Source organism: Prionailurus viverrinus, chromosome C1 (genome assembly GCF_022837055.1).
Source record: "Prionailurus viverrinus isolate Anna chromosome C1, UM_Priviv_1.0, whole genome shotgun sequence".
Lineage (NCBI taxonomy): Eukaryota > Metazoa > Chordata > Mammalia > Carnivora > Felidae > Prionailurus > Prionailurus viverrinus.
In genome coordinates this window covers 138,917,391-138,938,093 of record NC_062568.1, presented here as the reverse complement: position 1 = coordinate 138,938,093, position 20,703 = coordinate 138,917,391, and the positions used below count along the sequence as shown (strand labels likewise).

General features: G+C 38.3%; 1 protein-coding gene across 2 annotated transcripts in view; it reads right to left on the bottom strand.

Annotated features, from left to right (window-relative positions):
* LOC125173441 (guanylate-binding protein 4-like) overlaps nt 1-15,978 on the bottom strand; it is a 38,755-nt gene extending 22,777 nt beyond the window's left edge. Inside the window, exons 1-6 of one of the 2 annotated variants that reach the window (XM_047872579.1) lie at nt 15,689-15,978; nt 12,028-12,223; nt 10,191-10,318; nt 2,778-2,887; nt 2,372-2,568; nt 143-388 (exon numbers count right to left, since the gene is read on the bottom strand). In XM_047872579.1, coding sequence (XP_047728535.1) covers nt 143-388; nt 2,372-2,568; nt 2,778-2,887; nt 10,191-10,318; nt 12,028-12,217 — 871 coding nt within the window. In that variant the 5' untranslated portion in view covers nt 12,218-12,223; nt 15,689-15,978. Of the gene's footprint in view, nt 1-142; nt 389-2,371; nt 2,569-2,777; nt 2,888-10,190; nt 10,319-12,027; nt 12,224-15,353; nt 15,502-15,688 lie in introns of those variants that run through there. The other variant, XM_047872580.1, reaches the window with a different exon arrangement.
* Nucleotides 15,979-20,703: the final 4,725 nt, after the last annotated feature.

Genomic DNA, 20,703 nt, shown 5'->3' with positions numbered 1-20,703 from the left:
ATGGCATGAATATCTGCTTCTCCATAGTCAGTTGACATCTGACAAACAGATGTCAACAAAATTACTGCCAAAGTCAGAGTATACTCAAAGCTCCCCCACGCACACTGATACAGAGACATGCTGTGGGACAAAGGTGACTCACGGTTCCCAGTGACAATGATTCCTTCTCGTAGGGTCTTGGTCTTTGTATGAGTGAAAACATAGGTACGGAATTTGTTTGATTGCTCCCGGAAACTACTGTCCAGCTGGTCTTCTGGCACGTTCTCAATATGGGCTAAGAGATTTTTGTCATTTGTAGGCCGGTCAAAGATGAAGCACTTCCGTTTTGGAAAGAACTGTCTGATACACTCTCTGGACATGTTGGAATTTTGGATTTTGGGATTTGTGCCTGCAAAGGTGGAAAAAAGGTGATCACTGAAAGGCAGTCTCCAGGTAAGGGGGTGAGGACTTCATTTCCAGGAATCTTTGCATCACTGCAGCTCTTATGACTGTAAATCTCCTTTATTCTAATCATGTGTTTTACAAATCAATCTTGGGCTAACATACCAAAGTTAAGGAAAATTCCTTGAACAGAGTTAAGAGTCAAGGGAGTACTTCAGGAGAGGAACGAGAGGCATTCAGCCCAAGAGAAGAACCTTAGGATAGTTTCCTTAGCATTTTTATGGAGTCCCATGGATTAAATACTGAATACATGTTTAGTGATTAAGAAAAGAAGAGTCCGAGGTCCATAAATATAGAGAACAAACTGGTGGTTGCAGAAAGGGTGGGGGTAGGGGAATGAGCAAAATGGGTGAAGGGGAGTAGGAGGTACAGGCTTCATGTTATGGAATGAAGAAGTCATGGGGATGAAAGACGCAGCAGAGGGAATATAGTCAATGGCACTGTAATAGTATTGTATGGTGATAGATGGTAGCTACTCTTGTCATGAGCATAGCATAATGTATAGAGTTGTCACATCACTATGTTCTACACCTGTAACAGTATGTGTCAACTATACTTCAATTAAAAAAAAAAAGAAAAAAAAAGGTCAGAGGTACTTTTCTGATCTTATTATTTCCATGGCAAAAATGAAATAATAGGACTTGGGACACCTGGGTGGCTCGGTTGGTTGAGCATCTGACTTCAGCTCAGGTCATGATCTCACAGTTCATGAGCTCAAACCCCGCAGGAGGCTCTCTTCTGTCAGTGCGGAGTCCAGTTCAGATTCTTTGTCCTCCTCTCTCTCCGCCCCTCCCCTGCTCGCTCACTCTCAAAAATAAATAAACACCAAAAAAAAAAAAAAAAAGAAAAAAGAAAAAAGAAAAGAAAAGAAAAGAAAAGAAAAGAAAAGAAAAAAGAAAAGGAAAGGAAAGGAAAGAAATATGGGCCTTGAAGTGATGCCAGAACAAACGGATAACATTTTGCTGGGGAAATGTCAAGAAGGAAAAGATGATACCCATGTCAGTAAAGAAAACTTTTATAAGCATAAGCCCAAATCAGATCATACCGCAAATATGTTTAGAGAGTCCTGTAACTGAAATCTCTAAAGTATACATTAATCTCAATGTAATTTGAGACCTCATCATTTCCCTATGTCAGATTAATTTAGACTTCATAGAACAATTAAGAGCAACTCTATGGCACATATCAGCTGTTTAATAAAGAATAAAGTAATGAAAAAATAAAAATAGATATTCCCTATAGATGCCTTCTATTATCCACTCTGCTAAATATAATGTGACAAATTCATAATATTAAAATAGCATATTGTGTAAGGCTACAAAATGAAAAGGATGATGTTATAAGAAAGGTGACATGAAGGACTCAGTTTTACTGGAAAGGTACGTCAACATTTTTTTCTGGACCTGTTAGTGTGGAAAATACCCTTTCTGTGAAGAATATAACTCTCTAGGTACTAGTAAAATATATTTTACTATTAAAATATACTTACTATTTTACTATTCCAATTACCATATTACTATTACTATTATAATATATTTCAAAAATAAGGTAATTAATTTCATTGTGATTTTGTCTAGCAACTTCCAATCTGATTTTTTTTAAAAGAAAGAACAGGAAGAACACTTAACAAGCTACAGAAATATGTGGGCCTCAAGAAGTTATAGCACTGATTGCAATCTGGAGATCTTTTTTCATGGCATTAATTAGCATTAAGTTATCTGATCCAAAATGGGGCCCTAAATTTCTTTAGTGACCTTAAGCTTCAATTACTGGAGATTTTAAAGTAATAATAACCCACAAAACCCAATCACCATTAGCACTGGCTTCAATCCAAATTCAAAAAAATATATATGTCAAATGCTGATTGACAGGACTCAGCTGATCCCACCCATTAAAAAAACCTTCTACCATTTAAGCCATACTCTGAGACCTGGAAGCAGCTTCAAGGCATCCTCCAGGTACTCATCTTCAGTTACGGAGTATCCATTTATCTTCATCTCCAATGTGAAATCTCGTAAAGCCCAAATAAAGTCTGGAAAGAAACTCACAAACTTGGCAGAGTCCTCTACCCCAGTGTAGTCTGAGGAGGACTTTGCCCTGACCAGCTGCGTTAGTTCAGTCATATAGCTGTAAGAACTCAGCTAAGGAAAAAGTACTTTACACCACAATTTCCAGATCTCAGATAGAAATACATTCTATAAACACTAATTTTTGTTCCCGGTGTCCCCTCACCCCCTTCTTCAACCATGACAATTAAGTCACAGGAAAGAGGACAGTCTCAGTTGCCATTCCTGTAAACTCAATAAAACTTGGTGGTTTGGTCCCTGGAAGGATACTGCAGCTGCTCCAGGGCCTGGCTGTTGATGGTGCCCATGCTGTTGTAGATCAAGGTGCTGCTCAGAAGCACAGTCAGGGCAAAGATCCATGAGTCATTCTTAGGGTCTTCCTGAAAAGCACATTGGACAAGGGACTTAGAAGGCTGCTCTTTATTCATTAATTCATTTTTCATTCATTCAGCTTTTCATTCATTATTTTGTCACTATATATTGCCGAACAGTATGGCAAAGAATACAAGTTTTGAAGACCATCATAAATTCAACCTTATTTTGAGTATTAATACAATCCCCTCTCAGAGCCTCAGTATCCTAAGCTATTAAAAGAAGTGAATGACATGGTCAATATGTGTAGAATGTTTAATGCAGTGCCTAGAAGATAGTAGGTATACAATGTGAGCAATTATTCCTCTAACAAATTTTTCTTCATGTTGTCTGTATTTGCAACACAAATGTTGTTCAACAACTACTCTTTAGGCACCTACAAATGCCAGACACTGCATTTGGCTGTATGGATGAAAATATCCACATGAGATTCCCTGAACTCAAGATGACTTTATGAAGGGACAGATAAACATGTCAACATATAAATGTAACCGAGATTATAATCTCTCGCATGGAAACAAGTATTGTGCAACTTCAGAGCATATCTGCCAGGGATATGATGGATATATGATGAAATCTGGTGCACTTCAAAGAGTTGATAGAATGTGGACATGTAGATTTGAAGGGATCATGCAGCTTGCCAAGGCAGAATTATTAGAAAGTGCAGATCTTGAAAAATTGTTACAAAGTTACTTCTGTTTGACTGAAACAATGAGTAGGGGTGCAGATATGGAAGACAAAGCTAAAATTAAGATTCAGGGCAAGACCTGAAGTTCTCTGAAGACCAAGAAAACAGGGTCAGCTATCTCAAATCACTCCACAATTCTAGCATTAGCCATTGGTTCTGCTGCCATCAGGAGTTTACAGTATGGTATACTTTGTTGCCTTGTACAAATGCAGTATCTGCATTCTATGCTTACCAGACTTGATCTTGAAGACTAGAACACTTTTTCATATTTTTGGGAAAAATTATTTCTTCAAGTCCTTATTTCATTATCCCTAAAACTAATCAAATTTAGATTTTTTTTTAAAAGCAGGACTTGAGCCAAAAACAATCTATTTAAATCTCAGGAAAATCATTTTGGCTTTTTTATTTGTTTGCATTTTCTTTTTTCTTTTTAAAATATATTTTAGTTAGTTAACATACAGTATAATTTTGGTTTCAGAAGTAAAATTCAGTGATTCATCACTTACATACAACACCCAGTGCTCATCCCAACAAGTGCCCTTCTTAATGCACATCGCCCATTTAGCTCATCTCCCATCCACCTCTTTCCATCAACCCTCAATTTGTTCTCTACCATTAAGAGTCTCTTGTGGATTGTGGGGCACCTGGGAGGCTCAGTTGGTTAAGCACCTGACTTTGGTTCAGGTCATGATCTCATAGTTTGTGGGTTGAGCCCAGTGTTGGGATCTGTCTAGATCCTGGACCCTGCTTCAGATTCTCTTTCTCTCTCTCTCTCTCTCTCTGTCTCTCCACATCTCCCACTCTGTTGCTCTCTCTTTCAAAAATAAATAAACATTAAAAAAAAAAAAAGACTTCTGGTTTGTTAACCTTTCTTCTTTCCCCTCACCCTTCCCTTCATCTGTTTTGTTTCTTAAATTCCACATGAGGGGCGCCTGGGTGGCGCAGTCGGTTAAGCGTCCGACTTCAGCCAGGTCACGATCTCGCGGTCCGTGAGTTCGAGCCCCGCGTCAGGCTCTGGGCTGATGGCTCAGAGCCTGGAGCCTGTTTCCGATTCTGTGTCTCCCTCTCTCTCTGCCCCTCCCCCGTTCATGCTCTGTCTCTCTCTGTCCCCCAAAAAATAAATAAACGTTGAAAAAAAAAGTAAAAAAAAATTCCATATGAGTGAAATAATATATTTGTCTTTCTTGGACTGACTTATTTCTCTTAGCATAATACATTCTAGCTCCATTCACATCATTGCAAATGGGAAGATTTCCCTTTTTTTTTTTTTTTTTAAATTTTTTTTTCAACGTTTATTTATTTTTGGGACAGAGAGAGACAGAGCATGAACGGGGGAGGGGCAGAGAGAGAGGGAGACCCAGAATTGGAAACAGGCTCCAGGCTCCGAGCCATTAGCCCAGAGCCCGACGCGGGGCTCGAACTCACGGACCGCGAGATCGCGACCTGGCTGAAGTCGGACACTTAACCGACTGCGCCACCCAGGCGCCCCGTAGATTTCCCTTTTATGATGGCCAAGTAATATTCTGTTGTATATACACACCACATCTTCTTTATCCATTCATCTTTCGGTAGACATGTGGGCTTTCCCCCTTGTTTGGCTATTGTTGATAATGCTGCAATAAACACTGGGGTGCATGTACCCCTTTGAATTTGTATTTCTTTATCCTTTCAGTAAACATATAATAGTGCAATTGCTAGATTGTGAGGTAGTTCTATTTTTAGTTTTTTGAGGAACCTCCAAACTGTTCTCCAAAATGGCTGCACCAGTTTGCATTCCCACTAACAGTGCAAGAGGGTTCCCCTTTCTCTGCATCCTCACCAACACCTGGCATTGTTTCTTGTGTTGTTAATTTTAGTCATTCAGTCAGGTGTGAGGTGGCATCTCACTGTGTTTTTGATTTGTATTTCCCTAATGATGAGTGTTGTTGCGTATCTTTTCATGTGTCTGTTAGCCATCTGGATGTTTTTTTTGGAAAAGTGTCTATTCATGTCTTCTGCCCATTTCTTAACTGGGGTGTTTGTTTCTTGGGTGTTGAGTTTGATAAGTTCTTCATATATTTTGGATACTGTTTATCAGATATGTCATGTGCAAATATTTTCTCCCATTCCATAGGTTGCCTTTTAGTTTTGCTGATTGTTTCCTTTGCTGTGTAGAAGCTTTTGTATTTGATGAAGTCCCAAGAGTTCATGTTTGCTTTTGTTTCCCTTGCCTTCAGTAATGTGTCTAGTAAGAAGTGGCTCCAGCCAAGGTCAAAGAAGTTGCTGCCTGTTTTCTCCTCTAGGATTTTGAAGGTTTCCTGTCTCACATTTAGATCTTTCATCTATTTTGAACTTATTTTTGTGTACGGTGTAGGAAAGTGGTCCAATTTCATTCTTCTGCATGTTGTCATTCAGTTTCCCCAACACCATTTGTTGAAGAGGCTGTCTTTTTTTCCATTGGATATTCTTTTCTGCTTTGTCAAAGATGAGTTGACTATATAGCTGTGGGTCCATTTCTGGATTTTCTATTCTGTTCCATTGATCTATGTGTCTGTTTTTGTGCCAGTATCGTACTGTCTTGATGACTACAGCTTTGTAATATAGCTTGAAATCCAGAAATGTGATGCCTCCAGTTTTTTAATTTTTCAGGATTACTTTGGCTATTCAGGGTCTTGGTGGTTCCATACAAATTTTAGGATTGTTTGATCTAGCTCTGCAGAGAAAGCTGGTGTTATTTTGATAGGAATTGCATTAAATCTGTAGATTGCTTTGAGAAGTGTAGACTTTTTTTTTTTTGAGTTGTGTAGACATTTTAACAATGTTTTTCCTTCTAATCCATGAGCATGGAATTGTTTTTCCATTTCTTTGTGTCCTCTTCAATATCTTTCATAAGTCTTCTACACTTTTCAAAGTACAGAACTTTTACCTCCTTAGTTAGGTTTATTCCTAGGTTTTTTATTGCTTTGGGTACAATTATAAATGGGACTGATTCCTTGTCTGTGTTTCATTATTTGTGCTTCGTTATTTTTGTTCTCTGACTGCTGAGGTTAAGACTTACAGAACTATGTTAAATAGTAATGGTGAGAGTGGACATCTTTGTCTTATTCCTGACTATAGGTAAAAGGCTCTCAATTTTCCCCCATTGATGATCATTCTTTCATATATGGCCTTTATGATGTTGAGGTTCCCTCTAAACCTACTTTGTTGAGTTTTTGTTTTATCAAGAATTGATGCTTTATTTTATCAAATGCTTTTTATACATTTATTGATAGGTCCATATGGTTCTTATCCTTTATTTTATTAATGTGGTATATCACACTGATTGATTTACAAATATTGAACCAGCCCTTCAGCCCAGGAATAAATCCCACTTGACTGTGGTGAATAATTCTTTTAATGTACTGTTAAATTCAATTTGCTAGTATCTTATTGAGAATTTTTGCATCCATATTCATCAGGGATATTGGCCTGTAATTCTTCCAATTCTCTTTGTCTGGTTTTGGAATTAAGGTAATGCTGCTTCACAGAATGAGTCTGGAAGTTTCTGTTCCAGTTCTACTTTTTGGAACAGTTTGAGAAGAATAGGTATTAACTCTTCTCCCTCTTTCCCTCCCTTACTCCCTCCCTTCATTACATCCTTTTGTATTAACTCTTTTAAATGTCTTATAGAATACCCCTGGGAAGCCATCTGGCCCAGGACTCTTGTTTTTTCAGAGCTTTTTTTAAAAAAAATTTTTTTAAATGTTTATTTATTTTTGAGACAGAGAGAGACAGAGCATGAACAGGGGAGGGTCAGAGAGAGAGGGAGACACAGAATCTGAAACAGGCTCCGGGCTCTGAGCTGTCAGTACAGAGCCCGATGCGGGGCTCGAACCCAAGGACCACGAGATCATGACCTGGGCCGAAGTCGGACACTCAACTGACTGAGCTATCCAGGCGCCCCTGGAAGCTTTTTGATAACTGATTCAATTTCTTTTCTGGTTACGGGTCTGTTCAAATTTCCTATTCCTTCCTATTTTAGTTTTGGTAATTTGTGAGTTTCTAGGTATGTCCATTTCTTCCAGATTGCCCAGTTTGTTGACATATAATTTTTCACAGTATTCTCTTATAATTGTATTTCTGTGGTGTTGGTTGGGATCGCTCCTCTTTCATTTGTGATTTTATCTATTTGGATCCTCTCTCTTTTCTTGTTGAGAAATCTGGCTAGAGGTTTATCAATTTTTTTTTATTCTTTCAAAGAACCAGCTCTTAGTTTCATTGATCTGTTATACTGCATTCTTTTGTTTCTGTATCATTTATTTCTGTTTTAATCTTTAATACTTCCCTTTTTCTGCTGGGTTTAGGCTTTATTTGCTGTTTCTTTTCTAACTTCTTTAGGTTTAAGTTAAAATTGTATATTTGGTACCTTTCTTGCTTGTTGACATAGGCCTGAACTGCAGTATACTTTCCTTATAGGACTGCCTTTGCTGCATCCCAGAGGGTTTGGACTGTAATGTTCTCATTCATTCTCTAGTAGGATGTTTTTTACCTTCCATGTATTTAAGGGCTTTCCAAATTTTTACTTGTGGTTGACTTCAAGCTTCATAGCACTGTGATCTGAAAATATGCATGGTATGATTTTGATCTTTTTGTACCTATTGAGGGCTGATTTGTGACCCAGTATGTGATCTATTTTGGAGAATGTTCCATGTGCACTTGAGAAGAATGTGTATTCTGCTGCTTTAGGATGGAATGTTCTGAATATATCCAGTCATCCAGTCCAATCCAGTGTGTCATTCAAAGCCACTGTTTTCTTGTTGATTTTCTGCTTAGGTATCTGTCCATTGTTGTAAGTGGGGTATTAAATTCCCCTACTATTATTGTATTATTATCAATGAGTTTCTTTATGTTTGTAATTAATTGATTTACATATAATGGGTGCTCAAGTTTGGGGGCATAAATATTTACAATTGTGAGACGTTCTTGATGGATATACTCCTTAATTATGATATAATGCCCTTCATCTCTTGTTATAGTCTCTGTTTTAAAATCTAGTTTGGGGGCGCCTGGGTGGCTCAGTCGGTTGAGTGTCCGACTTCGGCTCAGGTCATGATCTCACAGCTCACGAGTTCGAGCCCCGCGTCGGGCTCTGTGCTGACCGCTCAGAGCCTGGAGCCTGCTTCTGCTTCTGTGTCTCCCTCTCTCTCTGCCCCTAACCCACTCACATTCTGTCTCTGTCTCTCAATAATAAATAAACATTAAAAAATTTTAAAAATAAATAAATAAATAAATAAATAAATAAATAAAATCTAGTTTGTTTGATATAAGGATGGCTATTCTAGCTTCCTTTTGACACCTAGTAGTATGATAGATGGCTCTCCATCCCCTCACTTTCAATCTGCAGGTGTCTTTAGGTCTAAAAATGAGTCTCTTATTGGCAGCATATAGATGGATCTTGTTTGTTTGTTTTTTAATCTATTCTGATACCATGTATCTTTTTATTGGAGTATTTAGTCCATTTACATTCAGAGTGATTACTGAAAGATATGAATTTAGTGTCATTGTGTTACACCTATAGAGTTGGTGTTTCTGGTGATGTTCTTTGGTCCTTTGTAGTCTTTATTGCTTTGGTCTTCTTTTCTTTTTTTTTTTTTCTCCCCTCAAAGAGTCCCCCTTAAAATTTCTTGCAGGGTTGGTTTAGTGGTCACAAAATCCTTCTTTAGTTTTTGTTTGTCTGGGAAACCCTTTATCTCTCCTTCTATTCTGAATGACAGCTTTGCTGGATAAAGAATTCTTGGCTGCATATTTCATTTTGGTTTTATACTGAAGTTATCGAGAACTTTAAAGCTGAGCACAAAAACTCTGAATACTTTTTCCCCACAATTATGGAAAACAGGTATTTACCATTGCTACTTGAATACAGACTCAGAATAATGTAAAATAAAATGGAGAAACAATTTGTTTCACTTAATATTTAAAAACAAAATACTAAGATTATCTCAGGTAAAATAATTTCAGTGGGTCAAGGTCATTCTTTTATAGAAGTTAGAGAAGAGGTAATCTCCAAAACCAGAGACTTTAACTAAAACCCTTCATCAATGCTTCTGGTGTAGCTGAAGCTTTGTCTGAAGAGGATTTAAATAAATTATTTTACCAAAACCCTATTTAACAGCTCCTACTTCTAACTCCATCATTCCCACACACTTGAACTGGTAGTTTCCACTGGTCTCACGGGTTACAGTTTAGACATTACTTCTAGGAATCTTTCTCCAAGCCATATGACTGGATTACTGCCTACATCTATGAATAGCACCCTGTACTGGTCACATTGTGTACATGTTCTCTCCCCAGCTAGGCTCTAGCCATTTGCCTTATTTACTGTAGTGTCTGTTGTACTTAGCACAGAGTCCTGAAATTCAGCTGTTTGGTTAAGTATTTATTAAACTGTATGTTTATCCAACTGTTACAGTAAGAAGATGTTGTTCTAATATACCCAAATATTTGAGCTGACCAAGGAATTAAGGGGACTTTTTCCATGGGAAAAATAATTTAGTCTCATATTCATAATTGGATTTATAGCTTGTAGGAATAGGTAACACAATTTGAATTGAGGTAGCAAATGAATTACAGTCAAAAGAGCAGATCCCCTCATGACTTTTCCTTACCTTTTCCAAGTTACTTAGACCCTCAGTGTCCAGAAGGACCAGGGTGTGGTTCAGCTTAGAGGGGTGGGGTACACACCACATCCAAATACCCTTGGTTGTAGACCTCACTGTGGAACCCAGGGGGAAGCCTAAAAGAGAAGAGGGGAAAGCAACATGGATGTATGGGGATCCTTAGAGTTTAGTGGACTGAGGTTCAACACCTAGTGAAGCTGAGCAAAAAAGAAGGTAAGATATTTGGAATGTACTGGCTGCCTGGTCTACATAGAAAGAAATGAGTAATGACTAATGGGACCAGAGGAAGATTCTCCTAAAAATCAGTAAGAACTAAAAAAGACAACTCAATTACAATTTTTAAAAAGACTTGAGTAGGCATTTAATAAAATAGGAAATACAAATGGCAAATAATATGTGAAAGGGTGCTCAACCTTATTTATAGTGAGGCACATGCCATACAATCAAATAGTTATCACAACAGTAAAAGTTAAACATTTTTCTTAGGATGTGGGAATTCTTAATTGCTGCTAATAAATATGTAGCTTGAATAGAGAGTTGAAAAAGCCATTGATATTATCTGGAAATCCTGAAGAAACACATACTCTTTGATACAGAGATTCCACTTCAGGATATATTATTTAAAAGAAATCTGTGTACATGTGTATCAGGATAAAATTATAAGAAATCTAAGACAAGTCTGTTCATAAAAGATAAAAGATACTATAATGCAGTGAGATAAGGAAATACAGCTACATGCTAAAAAATGGATAAATCTTATAAAATTCTTGTTGAGCAAAAGAAGCCATCAAAGAATACATAAAATTTAATTCTATTTATATCAACTTTAAAAGCAAGCCAAGATAAAGTGTGCTTTAGAAATGCAAACATAGACTAGAGCGCCTGGGTGGCTCAGTCAGTTAAGTGTCTGACTTTGGCTCAGATCATCATCTTGTGGTTTGTGAACTCGAGCCCTGTGTCAGGCTCTGTGCTGATAGTTCAGAGCCTGGAGCCTGCCTCGGATTCTGTGTCTTCCTCTCTGTCTGCCCTTTTCCTACTTATGCTTTGTCTCTCTCTCAAAAATAAATAAAAACGTTAAAAAAATTTAAAAAATGCAAACACAGACTACAAAACCATTTTTTAAAAGTAAAGAAAGAAGTATCATGAAAATAAAAATATTGTTTAGCGCTAGTGAGAATGTGAGAGCGTATGACTTGTGCCTTTGACAATGATTTATTTTTTTACTCAAGTCACGATTACACAAGTGTTCACTTTATTTACTTTATTGTACATTGTACTTTAGGCACTCTTTTGTATGTGTTACAGTTTACATATTTGTAAAAACTAAAAAAAGAGAGAGAGAGAAGGGGTTATAACATATGAAAATCTGTTATGACATGGAGCAGAAAAATAAAATGGTAGCTCTATGTAGATACAGAATAAAAAAGATTTTTCCCTTTTCCCTTCCTTCCTTTCCTCAACTTTAAAAAGCAGGAAATATTAAACTACATTTGAAGTTTCTTGGAATGACATTATAGCTTTGGCAGAAGTGATGCAGGGGAAAGAAATAAAGTAGTAGCAGAGGCCGAACTTCTGAGCAAAAGAGTGGATGGAATCCAGGGAACTAGTGAGGTTGGTCTTTGATAGGGTGTGGAAAATGGTTCTTCATTATTGGAGAAGAGAGGTTTTATGGACAGATGGGGTCAAGGTTGTTAATTAGATGGTAAATATTACAATTTTCTTCATTGGGCAGAGTCAGCCTTTTCCTTAAGATGATATCAGAAGAGGCCAACCTGCAGTCTCACTGGTTCCGAGCAAATGGGCCCCATCCCAAGACAACACTCACCATGGTTCTGTCCTGCCAGGCAGTTCATCAGGTAGGATTTTCCGGTCCGATACAGCCCTACAATGCCCACCACCACCACAGGCTGAGAAATCTTATTAAGAATCTGTAATGCTTCTGGATTCAGGTTCAGCTGCTCTTCCTGGTTTTCCACTAGACAAATGGGTGCCATCATGATGGGTTCAGTTGCCATGGTAACCTGCAACCCAGAAGAGCCTCTCAGTGGAATGGAAGATTCCAAAGTCATCTTTAGTGGTTATTCAAGGAACATGCATATTTACTTCACACTTTTTGTACATTTCGAAGGGAAAAGTATACAGCCTGGAATTGGCAAATCACAGACCTCTTCCTCCGGCATACCCATAATCCCTGGTGAAATCAATGATGGCACAAACATACTATTTGTCTCCAATGACTCAGTTCTCTAAAAATAATATTCTTGTTCATGAATCCCTCTGCAAGAAAAGCCTTGGTAAAAAAACAAAATCCCTAAAATTTAAAGAATTTTATCTTTTCTTATGAGATGAAGTAATGACACTATAGATACTTAAGCTAAAAGATTGGTAGAGGCTTTATGGTCAGTCAGTAGCAAAAGTAGGAGGTAAACAGTAATCTCACTGTACTACCTACTCCAAAAACTTACCTGTCAGAATTAACTTCCTCAAATATACATTTAAAAAATATGTAAGTTTCTTGATGGAGAAAGAGTAAGCATTGTGAACAGATAGCATGATCTAAACAGATGCTGTTTTTCCTGCGTCATCATCAAGCCACTAATCTATTTCCAGACCAACTCATCTATTTACAGGGTGTGTGTCTCATACGAAACTTCAGTTCATCTCATATCCAGTCTAATTTATTACCTAATTCATTACCTAAACATCTAATCCATTATATATTTGATAAACCTGATGCCATGCTCAATGCTGGGGATATAAAAATGAGTAAGATAGAGTCCCAACCTTCAAAGTGTCTTAGAATCTTATCAGCTAGCCTTTCATTCACCTGTGAGCGATAGAAAAGTCCTAGAAAACCATTGCTTAAAAAGCTCAAAGTATACTACTCTTTCTCACAAGTGTACAAAGATTAAGATTATACTTCACAAAGTCATCAGGGGCACTGGTTCCTTGTATTTCTTGCTTAACCATCTTTACATCTTTTTTTTTTTTAGAGGTGGGGAGGGGCAAAGAGAGAGGAAGAGAAAGAATCTCAAGCAGGCTCCATGCCCAGCATGGAACCCAACAGGGGGCTCGATCTCGCAACCAGGAGATCATGACCTGAGCTGAAATCAAGAGTCAGGTGCTCAACCGACTGAGTCACCCAGGCACCCCTGCTTAGCCGCCTTTTAACAATGCCACCTCATAGTATAAGCTGACTCACCATCACATGTGCCTTGTATCCAGCAGAAGAAGAAAAGAGGAAGGACTCTGGGTCACCTTCCTTCAATGATATCTCCTGGATAATTGATCATGCACACATCACTTTAGCTCAGATTCCGGTTACTGTAATTATATCTCAAGAGCTTATGGTATTTTGGAAAAGATAGGCGATAATCACTTATTGCAGCATAAGTAGAAAAGTGCCATAATAGACATCTGCACAGGATGGTGTCCAAGTGAAGGAGGAGTGACATGAGAGAACAGTAAAGAATGGAGCTCTCTCTTAAAGCAGAACAGAAATACCTTTATAGTGACTACAGAAAGATATAGTTCCAGGATTTATTTAACTGGAAGAAAAGGACATTTCTAGGCTTTGTAATGTTTTATTTTTGTTTATAGGCTTACAGAGAAACGAGCCAGTAGTGTGGATGTTTGAGGTTCTGTCCAGATCTGACAGAGTCCCACATGTGGGAAAGTTTGAATATTTTCCTCTCAGTGAGTAGAGTGTTTCATGAGACAAAGAGACAGAGATTAGTCATGGAGCTTTGACTGTCCCTTTATTTTTGTTATGACAGTGTTGAACAATAGTGTTCCATACTGTTTCCAGCTCTCTGTCCAAGGTGGGGTTTCTCTGACAGTCATTCAGGCTGTCCTGGAGCGCACGAAGAAGACACTCTCATGCTCAGGAGAGAGGTATGCATACCATTCCTGTACCATCATTGTGAGTACATGTAAGACTTAAACACAATCCTGTCTCATCTGGGACAGACTAATGCCAACACATAACAACAACTCTTACCTCATTGGAGACACTAAATGAAATATTAAAGAGCAACTAAGCATAATTTCAGGATAAGGAATACTTTTTTGTATACTTCTCAACATTCTATTTTGCCTCTATATTCTGTGAAATTAGACATTGTCCATTTATTTCTTGCAGTAAACAAAAAATTATTAATTGCACAACAAATAATCATGGACTTTTAGCTTATAAAACAAAGCTGCCTAAAGGCATTGGTGACAGAGAAGTACAACTAATATTAGCTCTAGTACAACTAATATTAGAGCAGGAACAAGAGTGACAACTGAAGAGAGGCACCATGATATATTGTGTTTAGAGCCTGAGTGCCTGGGTTCAAATATTGGATCCATTCTTTATGAGCTCTTGGACCACCAAAAAAATACTTACTCTCTTTGTGCCTATTTCTTTTTTACTAGTATTCTCATAAGATTGGACTACTAATGGTGACTACATCACAGGCCATTGGGAGTATTAAATAATTCATGACATTTATGGCAACCTAAATCCATAGCTGGTATATTGTAACTCCTATGTAAGTAAAACTAAGTATCTGAGAAGATAGGAAAGGTAGAATTCCAAATTCATGTGAAGGACCATTTTGGACAGACACAGTGACACTTCTCTCATCCAGGAGTTAATGTGAATGTGAAGCGGACACCGACAGAAAGCAGGACGGAGATGTCCAAGCTAACATGATTTTAAATCCAAATTAAATAAATAGAACGAGATAGTTCTATCAGAAGGAGTTAGATGGTCAATAGTTCCCCAAAGTTACTGTCTATAAGAATCATCTGAAATAATGGTAAAAATGTCCAAAATCTACATTTTCAACAAATACCATAAGATATTCTGATGCAGTTTGTGCATGGAACACACATTTATAAACAGTGCAAAATAAACCGTGTTAAACCTTAGAATTATTTTTAACAATTGATTAGCGTGAGACTGAATTACTCCATACATCTCTGCTGTAGGTATGTATTAAATATGACTAGCACAAACATGCGCAAGAGACAAACTTCTGGGATAGAAGCTGTAGGGGAGATAAGAACCAGCCTGCCTGTTTTCCCCGGCGCCCAGCAGGGGGCAGGCAGGACACAGCGGAGGAGGGAGGGGCTGCCCGGAGGGAGCGACCCCACCCGGCGTCCCTGCGAGGAGGGGTCGGGGGTCTGTCCGCCAGCCAGCCGGAGGAAGGCTGCGGCCCTCCCTTCCGCAGCCACGGCGGCCCGCACGGGTCCTTTTCCCGCGCCGGGCTCCCCGGGACGACCGACGGGGAGCGGCGCCTCCCGGGAGGGCGGCGCGCGCGCGCCGTCGCCCCCCAGGCGCCCGCGTGGACGCGCACTCGCTGAGTGGCGGGAGCAAAGCGCCCCGCGCCGGCCTCCCGCTGCCTTCCCGCGGGCGGCGCGGAGCCTGCGCCTGGGCCTGTGTTGTTAGTCTGGTAGCCGAAGCGCGCGCGGAAAGCCGGGTTTAGGAGCGAACTTACGTGGCGCTGGCGCTGCGGTCAGGGGACAAGTTCTCAGCAGCTCTCGCTCGCCCCTCGCGCGCTCCGCCAGCGTCTGGTTCCTCAGGAAACTGTTCCCTTTGGAAGCAGGAGAGCCGCCGGATATTACGGCCATGCAGGCATGGGTGGGGATGGGGAGGACAGAAATCGAAAGCATTTTTCCTCCTGTTCGGACTGCGGGGGTCTTCGCTTGTTTTGCCGAGGCGGGAGAGGGCGCGTGTGAGGGGAGGCGCGGCAGGTGCGTGCGGTTCCTGCGCCAGCGTTTGGAAGCCTATAGGCGCCGCCTGCGCAGTGGGCTCCCCGGCCTCCGCGGGAGGAATGTGGGCGCAGTGGCGGCCCCGCGGCAGCTTTTCTCCGTGCGGAGCCTTGTCAGGGGACAGCTTTGTTTGTTGTTTCGTTCTTTAATTTTTACGTGCTCTTTTCTTCCTCCCCCACTTTAAAAGAACTACTCTTGTTAGTATTATAAGTATTCTTAAAAAAAAAAAAGTACTCTTTTCATAACAAAAGTACGCGTATGGTGAGCGTGTGTGTGTGTGTGTGTGTGTGTGTGTGTGTATCCCCCAAAACTATCATCCCCAAATAATCACAAGTACTTTGTTTCAATTCTTGCAGTTAGTTTTTTCTCTGTTTTTCTACCATGTGGGTAGATTGGGGGTGGGGGCCTTTTGCTTATATAATTTGGGGTTCTAAATAAAATAGTAGAAAAATACGAAGTCAACAATGAATTCTCATTAAAAGTAAAGCAAAGAAGTCATAACCAACATCACATTTTAAAAATATGGCGAATGAATGCTACAAACATTTTCAGAAATTTCGGGATGGCTTAAAAACACATTAATAGTGTCAATTCTATCTTCACCGTTGTATTTGTGTGAAATTGGCTCTTTGACAATAACAGTGGTAAAAGCTAAGTACGGCCCTGATGGTTGTGCATTCACTTTTTATACAATATCAAAAATCTTGTTAAACCAACAAAAGTTAAATTGGTGTTAAATTATCAAAATATAGCACTGATATGGCAATCAAAACTGGTAAATATCAGAAAATAACATTTCATATTGAAAATTTTAAATCCCCCTTTTTCCTTTCGTGTGTAATGTAATGCTAACATTCTTTTTAACCAATCATATTTTTATGGGAAATTTATCTTTCAGTATAAACTTATATATTGTCCTTCCTATTATTGTACAAAAATTCACCCATATTTATATGACCTTGGTGAAATTGGATGTGCTTTTAAAATTTTCCTTCCTTGATATTATTAAGATTGGATGATAATATTTATTTTCCTCACTTGAGGTACATTCTACTGGTACGTATAATTCAAATGTAGGACCCATTGCTATTGGATTTTTAAAGAGCAAATCAAAGTTCTCACTCTTGGTGGATCTTGGGGGCAAATATGACATAAAGTAAGATGTGGTGGGTGTTAAGTAGTGTTACAAATGAACTGTTTGGTTGTCTACAACAGCAACAATTCATTATATTCAGAAGGATTTTAGATGGCCTTAGGAGGTGGCATTACTTTTAGATCTTGAGGAATGACTCAGATTTCATCAAAGAAAGACTGGACAAAATGCTTTTGTTGTTGTTGTTGAGAGAGAGAGCGCATAGAGGAAGAGGGAGAAAGAGAGAATCTTAAGCAGGCTCCACACTCAGCGTGAAACCAGTCTTGGGATTTGATCTAATGACCCTGAGACCGTGAACTGAGCCAAAATCAAAAGTTGGACACTTAAACTGACTGAGCCACCCAAGCAACCCAAAATGCATTTTAAAACAAAGGAAGGAAATGAACAAATATATAATGGTTATGAGCAATGCTAGGAATGATTCAGGGTTTATTATAGCCAGAGATTGAAAGGTCACTTGGGATCTGGGTCATGATCTTTAATCCAGAGGCAGGTAAAATCTTGAGTGTTACCAGACATGCTTTAGAGTTGTATGTAAATTCCATCATCCATCCCTCTGAGAGAAGGGAAAAGACAATGAAGTGGGAGTACTGGAGATAGAGATCATTTTGGAGGCTGTTGGACTATTTAAAGACATGTTACAGCCCTTCCACTGTAAGTTTGTATGGAAACATTGTTCCACAGGATCATTCAGGGATATAGACTCCTTCCTCTACCACTAAGGTGTTGTAGTCATTTGTGAGGTCAAACATTGATGGCTAACATATCTGTGATCCTACAATAGGAGGGACAAGAGACTAGTGGATTATAAAGTCAAAGTTCTCTGGCCCAGACTCTCAAATGACAGACATATACTTCTGCACCTATTTCAGATACAAACATAATCTAATTATAGCTGAAAGAACAGTCAGAAAAGTATAATCTCTAGCTGTACTGTTATGAGATCATCTTATACCATAGAATCTTACAATATTTAAAGCTGTAAAGTCTGTTATAATGCCAAAAGTATATGCAACAATATCAGAAACAGATTTTTTTTTAAGTCCTAAAATTAAAGTTGGCCATTTTGAGAGTGGAACCCAAGCTGAGCTGAGAACATCATTCTTTTTATACCATCCATGTATGGCGTAATTTCCTCAATGGCACACTGAAACATCCCAACATCCTCCCACTCTTAATCTTACAATATTACGTTTTTTACAGCAAAATGTTTTTATTAGTATTTAGCAATAAAAGAAAAAAATAAATTTAGAGTTTTTCTTCCAGTTTTTCTTGCTTATAATTGTTTCAAGGCAAAAAATCTTTTATAATTGTATTTTGGAGCATAATACTGGCAAAGGAAGAGTTGTTAAAATTTTCCTGAACTGATGGAGTTTAAATGAGGCTTCGTTTAACATAGATGAAGGTTTTTTTTTTCATTTTGTATTCATTTGTATCCTAAAAAATAGCTTATCATGTTATTTTAGCTTCTTTTTTTTTTTTTTTTTGGCACGTACTATACCAGCTTTTGAAGTTACTGGAAGTTCTTAGGAAAAGTTTCATTGTAACATCCTGCTACACATTGTGAAAGAACAAAGAGTTATGGATGTACCAGCCCTTCCGGAGAGCACAGATGTGAAGGAGTTTCAGTTCTGATATCTGCCTAGGGCAATTTTTAGGTGAAAAACACATGTGTGTTGATTGTTCTTACTCTTAAATTTTTTTAATTTGTTTAAAATTTTTTTTAATGTTTATTTGTTTGTGAGACAGAGACAGAGCATGAAGGGGAGAGGGTCAAGAGAGGGAGACACAGAATCTGAAACAGGCTCCAGGCTCTGAGTTATGAGCACAGAGCCCAACATGGGGTCGAACTCACAAGCTGTGAGATCATGACCTGAGCCGAAGTCGGACGCTTAACCAACTGAGCCACCCAGGCGCCCCAACTCTTAAATTTTTTTAATGTTTTTTTTTGAGACAGAGAGAGAGAGAGAGAGAGAGAGAGAGAGAGAGAGAGACAGAATCCAAAGCAGGCTCCAGGCTCTTAGGTGTCAGTGCAGAGCCCAACTTGGGGCTCGAACCCAGGAACTGTGAGATCATGACCTGAGCCGAAGTTGGATACTTAACCAACTGAGCCACCCAGGTGCCTCGATTTTTCTTATTCTTAATTAACCTAACAGATGACAGTTTGTTCAAAATTACAGTGCCAACAATGTATTTGATTATGTATGCTAATGTATATATCTTGGTATGTATAACATATATATGGGTATAGATATGCTTATGTATTCTTATATATAAGTGAAATGAGTGACAGCAACAACACAAATAATGGGAGGGAGGAATTAGGCTTATTTTGTTATTTTAAGGGACTTACACTATCTGTGAGATGGTACAGTACAATATTATTTGAAAGGACATTTGGATTAGTTGTAAATATATATTGTAAACTCTAGGGCAACTGCTAAAAAATGAAAAAGAAAACCCAGCCAATATACTAAGAAGGGAGAGAAAAAGAGAAACATATAAAAGGCTCAGTTAAAATCACAAAAAAAGGCAGAAAAAGACTGGAAGACAAAAATAGGAACAAAAAAACAAGAGCAACAAGTAGAAAACAGTAATAAATATAGTAGATATTTGCCCCACTATATCAATAATCACTCTGTCAATTGTCTACATGAGAGCAGAGAAGAAAGCTAATAGAAATATTATAATGTATGTGTCTCTATGTGTGTTGTATAATAGTACAATATAAACGATATATTAAGAAAAAAAGTATGCCTAGAGATGAAAAGTGATGCAGAAAAAGATGTAAATCCCAGTTTTCAGGGGGTGCCTGGGTGGCTCAGTCAGTTAAGCGTTTGACTTTGGCTCAGGTCATGATCTTGAGGTTCATGAGTTCAAGCCCTGTATTGGGCTCTGTGCTGACAGCTCAGAGGTCCCTCTCTCTCTGCCCTTCTCCTGCTTGCACTCTGTCTCTCTCTCTCCCTCAAAACAGATAAACATGAAAACATTTTTTTAAAATTCCAGTTTTCAGGAGGATTTAATGTTGCTAAATTTTCTGTACCCAAAATATAACTTCAAAATAAGCAAAAATGGGAATGACTACAAGAATAGAAAAGACTACAATTATAAAGAAACGTTTATAATACTTTAGTGACAATTTGTTGGATCAAAACTACAAAATCTGTGATAATATTGAAGACTTGAGCATCATAATTAAGAAAACTGAACAAATGGTGATTTACTCTATAGATAATGGTACTAAAATATGGTAGAGAAAAATTTTCAGGTTTAAAGATTTTCAATGAAGCCAAGTGTGATTTACTTTGATACAATGTTAAGAAACAATAATGAAAGGATACATGGAAATCCCTATAAGCATGTAAATTAAAAATTATACTTCTAAAAAAAACCTATGGGTCTAAGAAGACTTCATAATAAAAGCTAAAATATTTTAACCTGAAAAATATTGATAATCCTTATATCTTATTGTGAAATTCATCGTGTTAATCCCATGTATTAGGGAAGAATTAGCTAAATAACAGGCCCAAGAAGTTAGAAAGTAGACAAACCATGGAAGGAAGAAAAGCAAAAAATAAAGTAGAACTT